At 36.3% G+C, this 6,396-nt stretch overlaps 1 protein-coding gene across 1 annotated transcript; it reads left to right on the plus strand.

Annotated features, from left to right (window-relative positions):
* The first annotated feature begins 5,101 nt into the window (after positions 1-5,101).
* On the plus strand, positions 5,102-6,046 carry LOC140523283 (olfactory receptor 5G9-like). The gene has a single exon (XM_072638225.1). It carries the CDS (start codon positions 5,102-5,104, stop codon positions 6,044-6,046), a length of 945 nt encoding a protein of 314 aa, XP_072494326.1.
* Positions 6,047-6,396: the final 350 nt, after the last annotated feature.

The following is a 6,396-nucleotide window of genomic DNA, read 5'->3' on the forward strand; positions in this document are numbered from 1 at the left end:
AGAGATGAGGAAACTGAGGTTTTGAGAAATTAGGTAACTTCCTATGGTCACATAGTTATAAAGGTTCAGGAGAGGATCTCAGTCTAGATCTCCCCTAAACCAAGTGGGGAATTCTCTCTACTATGTTATAATATGGCTCTTAAATTCAGAGGCTATGGCACTTTAAACAAACAAATAACAACAATGAAACGAACAAAAAAAAAAATCCCAAATATTTTGTGTCCCAAGAGCCTAGCACAAAGCCAATGTTAAGTAGAAACTTTTAAAATTAAATCAAATCTAATTGAAGTCACTTGAATTAAAAGCTGCTTGACTTGGTCAATAGAAATGCATACTACATCACAATCTCTTAGCTAACATTTCTTTGCTATTGGTTTTCCTCCCTCCCTCCCTCTCTCCCTCCCTCTCTCCCTCCCTCTCTCCCTCCCTTCCTCCCTTCTTTCCTTTCTTCCTTCCCAGTACTTTCTGATCTTTTGATTTTTTACAGCTGAGACAACAGCTTCTCTCTTTTGCTGTGAAATACACATTCTATGTACCTATGTATATTTTTATGAATTTCATAGCTTCATTAGGTTCATCATAGCTTCATTTTAATTTCCCCAGGAAATACAGAATGTGATAGCTTTTCCCTGAGCATTGACTTTGTGCCAGTTTCTCCCACACGAGCGTCATTAAATGAGTGCCTCCTTTAGAGATGAGTGCCAGTAGTCTAAAGTAAAATCTGATAGGCAGAAGAAATTCTTATTCACTCTGTAGAATTGCCAAGATGAGATGCCTGAAGCTCAGGTTTAATCTGTCACATTTTGCTCAGGAAGGTCTAGTGTCTCCAAATTTACCTCTAGAATCAGTACAGGATGGCACGTGGGGGCACTTAAGAAATACGTCTTTGATTAATGGGATGCCTGGGGACACAGAGCAGATTTACCTGTACTGGTAATGCTAGCTTGTCTCTGAAGCAGAAATCTCTTTTATGTGAGAAAGATTTTCCTATTCTACCTCCTCTTTTCCCCTTCTCCCTGTGCATCCCTCTTTCTCACTCCATTTTTAAAAAATCTCATACCAATGTAATTGGCTCACATTCTGTCTATGGAGACTCCTGTCAACTGCCCTAATAATGATCAGGTTCTTAGGAGTTACTTGAACTCAGGTCTTCTTGACCCTCAGTAATGTCTTCTATACTCTATAGCAGGCTGTTCAACTTTCAGTTTTAGATTTTGGAATTCCAAGTCAAGTACAACACAATCTCACATTGTTATAGCATTCTAAATATATATTAACCATAATGACTAATATTTCTTCAATTTGTGAAATAATTTTCATCGCATCTCGTTTGAACCATATAAGGTAGAATCTATTATTATCCCAATTTTACAGAAAAGAAAACTGAGACCGAAAGAGGAGAAATAGTTTGCCTAAGGTCACACAGATAATACGTTTGAACTCAAGTTTTCCTACTGCCAAGTCCATCCCTCTCTACACTACACAGTCCGTATCATAAAAAAAGGTAAAAAGCACTTTTTCACAACAGCACCATGAAGTAGGCAGTGTGAGCCATATGATCCTCATTTTATAGATGGGGAAACTAAGGCTGAGAGAATTATGGGTATGTTCTCTAGGTAAGGAGAGTAATGAGTGCCAGGGCCAAGACTTCAGTCTAGGTCTTCAGACTCTAAGACTAGTGATAGGAACTCTTTCCTGTACCACCACTGTTGAAGGATGTTATTTTCTTCTTATGTGTTGTGATTTTTTTGGAAACCTTTGTTCTGACCAGAAAAATCACTAGGGTGGAATAGTTAGTGTTTTGTTCCAGTGCATTAGTATTTCTTTCCTTTTTCTTTTATTGGCATATACCACACGAGTTTTAAAGAATTATTTGTTTTTTAACATTCAGTTTTTAAATTGTGTTCTAAATTTTTTCCCACTCCTTCTCCACCCACTGAGAAGGCAAGAAAAATGATATCAATTATTTATGTGAAATTATACAAGACATATTTCTGTATTAGTCACAATGCAAAAAAGGAAAAAAAAATAAAGTAACAAAATTACGCTTCAATTTGCAATCAGAGTTCATCATTTTTCTCCCTGGAGGTGAGTAGCATTTTTTCATCATCTTTGTAATCATCTTGGATTGATCAGAGCAGCCAAGTCTTTCATGATTACAACTTGGTTGTTACTATACACAATGATCTCCCGGTTCTTCTCACTTCACTTTTAATCCATTCACACAGGTACTACCATGTTTTTTTCTGAAACCACACCCTCATCATTTCTTATGTCACAATGGTATACATTCACAATTATATGCCACAACATTTTCAACCATTCCCCAATTCATGAGCATCCTTTCAGTTTCCAATTCTTTGCCATCACAAAAAGAACTGATACAAATATTTTTGTACACATAGATCCTTTTCCTTTGTTTTCTTTGGGGATACAGAGCTAGTAGTGGCATTGCTGAGTCAGAGGGTATGCACCGTTTGATAACCTTTTGGACATAGTTTCAAATTGTTTTTCAAAATGTTTGGACCAGTTCACAACTCCACCAACAGTTTTTTAGCGTATCCATTTTCTCTCATCCCCTGTAGGATTTCTCATTTCTAATAGATGTGAAGAAGCACTTTAGAGTTGTTTTGATTTGCATTTCTTTAATCAATAATGATTTAGAACATTTTTTTTTCATATAACTGTAACAGCTTTGGTCTCTTCTTTTGAAAACTGTCTGTTGATATATCTTGACCATTTATCAACTGGAGTATGGCTCCTATTATCATGAAGCTGACACTTCCTTATATTTCATAAATGAGACATATCAGAAAAACTTGCTATAAAATTTTTAATGTTATTTTATTGTTTATGGTTCCATTTATCTAAATGTAACTCCCTGATTATCTATTTTAATTAGGCCTATCTTTGCTTTTACTTTGTTTGAGATCATGATTGCCATCCTTGTCTTTTTTACTTCAGCTGAAGCAAAATAGATTCTGTTCCAGCCCACTATTTTAACTCTGTGTTTCTCTCATAAACAATATATAGTTGGATTCTCTGCTTCCATTTTATTCATCCCATTCACATATATGATTAGTAATGTATGTCATTCTATCCTATTTTCTTCTATTTATCCTTCTCTTTTTCTTTTTATTCTCTCCCTCCTCAAAAATCTGTTTTGCTTCTTACCATGGCTTCCCTTAATCTGTCCTCCTTTTTACTACTCTTCTCCTATTATCAATCTAATCTCCTCCCTATCTTATTCCATATTAGGTAAAATAGAATGCAATATACAACTGAGTGTGTGAATACCCACATACATACACAAACACACATATACATATGTATGTGTGTTTACAATACGCACACACATATTCCCTTTTTGAACCAAATCTGATGAAAGTGAGGTTCATATTGTATATTAAGCTCCCTGTGAAGAACAATACATATTTCCAAGTACAGACTTGATTTTGGTCTAAAGGCTTTCAATTGAAAATTGGATTCCCAGGCCAACGACAAATAATTTTTATTCACCTATTGAGTATATTTCTTAACTTTCCATGATACATGGTATGGTAAAGGATCATACTGCAATGTTTCATCCTCATTTACCAATCTCTATAATTTTGAAACAATTCTATTTTTGTATATATCAACATATTTAGCTGAATCCATCATTCCCTCACTATGGGACAAGATTTTAGGCCCAGGGTAATTACAATAAAATATCCCTGACTGCTATGTTTTACAGTCTGATGAAGATGCTTATATCTAATAGCTTTACCTAGATTTCCTTTGACAGCAATTTTGGTATAGGCTTGAAGGGAAAAGTGAGTAATTTTTTGTGGAAAAATGACGCTTTTTCAATCTTCTGTAATCTAGTGTCGTAATTTTCTTGCCATTCGATATTTGATATCCTCCCCTTTATAACAATGGTTAACAACTATTTTATTGTTATTGTAATTGTTTTATTGTTTTACTGTCTTAAAACTTCAAGAAACTTATGCCATGTTGAAAAATAATTGATAATAACCACTTCACCTACATAGCCCTAACCAATGTCTATGGTTATTTTGTGTGCCTTAAGTAGACTGTTTTATGTTACAGTGTAGGGTTTTGAATTTTCAGTGATACATTCTTTTGTGTTGAAGTGTAACAACTCTGGCCATATTGTGGTTTGGGGCAATTCTTGAAATGCTTGACTTTTCCATACCCATAGTCATTGTACTATCTCTAACAGTCACTGAAGTGTAGTCTTGAAGAATTGTAAACTTTGCGTACCATTTAGAAATATCATGCATTTTTAAAATCCATATAATTTAAAACACAACCAAAGAAATCAATAAAACAATGGTGCACATCATGGATTCCAAATGCAACTGACGGAGAACTAAGTAACTATGGACAAAGGAGATCAATCTACTTTCATTTGGCTAAGATCAAATAGCTTGAGTCAACCCAATGTCAATGCAAGTACATGCCTGCTGTAATTGCTATGACAAAATGAAATAATAGCCAAATTTTTGTGGATTTCAAGTAATTCACACACTGCGGTGTTTTTGGAGTTTGGAGAACCAAGCAAAATCACAAATTCCTATGGCTTTTCCAGCATTAAATCAGTTGTTTCAAACTAATTGTCATTTATCATCCTTCTTGTTATATTAAAAAAAAATTAATGTAAGTACTGAGTCAACTTTGACCTCATAAATTTTAAGAGGCCAAGGCTGAAAATACCACCATCACCACCATCAACACCACTGCCAACAATAACACCACAGACAGCATCAACAAAGGATAACAAAGCAACTTTCTCTTCCCAAATGATGGTGCATGTGTCGTCATAGATATATATTCATATTATTGAAGATGCTGATGCAAATGACAGGGGATTTGAAATCAGGGTTCCTATAGTGGAATACTGACTCTTAATTTATGTAATATTAATGATCACAAGCCTTAGTTTCCTCATTTGCAAAGTGACAGGATTGAATTAGATGAATTCAAAGGTGTTTTCCAGCTTCACAATCTGAACCATAAGATCTCTCCTACCTCAAAATCCTAAAGTCCTATGATGGTATATGTTTGTTTTTCCCCCAGCAGAAAGCATCAGGAATAAATGGCCAGTGGAAACTCCACCAGAGTCACTGAGTTTATTTTCGTGGGCTTGAAGTATCATCTGAAGCTGCAGGTCATTCTTTTCCTTCTGGTTCTATTTTTTTATTTCATTAATATGATGGGCAATCTGGGAATGATAATCCTCATCCGGGTTGATGCCCGCCTTCACACCCCAATGTATTTTTTCCTCAGCCATCTGTCTTTTGTAGACATGAGTTTCTCTTCCACAGTGGCTCCCAAAATGCTTGGAGACTTCTTTAAGGAGAGAAAGACCATCTCTTTCATGGGCTGTGCCTTACAGCAATGGTTCTTTGGGCTTTTTGTGACCATTGAATGCTTCCTCTTGGCACCCATGGCCTATGATCGCTATGTTGCAGTCTGTAACCCATTGCTTTACTCCATTGAAATGTCTCAGAAACGCTGCAACCAGCTGGTGGCTATCCCCTATGCTGCTGGGTTCATAAATACCATGATTCATTCCACTATTGCTTTCCGTCTCCCCTTTTGTGGCCCCAGTGTCATCAATCACTTCTTCTGTGATATCTTTCCCCTTTTGTCTCTCATATGCGCTGATACCAGCATCAATGAGTTATTAGTTTTCGTTATTGCTGGGATTTTCGGTGTCTTCAGTGGCCTGATCATCCTTGTCTCTTACATCTACATCCTCACAGACATTCTCAGGATCCACTCTGCAGAAGGGAGACGGAAAGCCTTCTCCACCTGTTCTTCCCATCTTACAGCTGTCACCATCTTATATAGGACCCTCTTCTTCATTTATGTGCGGCCTAATTCAAGTTGCTCCATGGATACCAATAAGCTTGTCTCTGTGTTTTATACTTCAGTGACCCCCATGTTGAATCCCCTCATCTATAGCCTAAGGAACAAAGAGGTCAAAGATGCCATCCATAGGACCATTGCTAAAAGGAAGTTTTGTATCAGGACATGAATTATATACAATGGAAAATGGAATAACATCAGATTAACATGACAGGCAAACTAGAGAAGTTAAAAAAATTATTTGGTTCAAGTGTGGGGCCAAGGCATCACTAGTGAGTAAATAATTCTTTAATGATCATAAGACCCACAGCACACAGTCTGGAGAAGGAAGAGACCTCAGAGGTCATGTGACACATTTGCAGATGAAGATCCTGAAGTCCAGAGTGAGTAAATGATTTGCTTAAGGTCATAAAGGTAGCAAATGACAGCTTGAGGATTCAAATTTAGATCTAGTGATTCCATGTTCAGAACTGGTGTCACCTGAGTTGAGGTTTCAAGAATATATAGAAATTCATCTGA

This window comes from Notamacropus eugenii, chromosome 2 (assembly GCF_028372415.1).
Source record: "Notamacropus eugenii isolate mMacEug1 chromosome 2, mMacEug1.pri_v2, whole genome shotgun sequence".
Lineage (NCBI taxonomy): Eukaryota > Metazoa > Chordata > Mammalia > Diprotodontia > Macropodidae > Notamacropus > Notamacropus eugenii.

Coding starts and splice junctions, on each gene's coding strand:
- LOC140523283 (XM_072638225.1), top strand. CDS start 5,102: ATGGCCAGTGGAAACTCCACCAGAGTCACTGAGTTTATTTTCGTGGGC.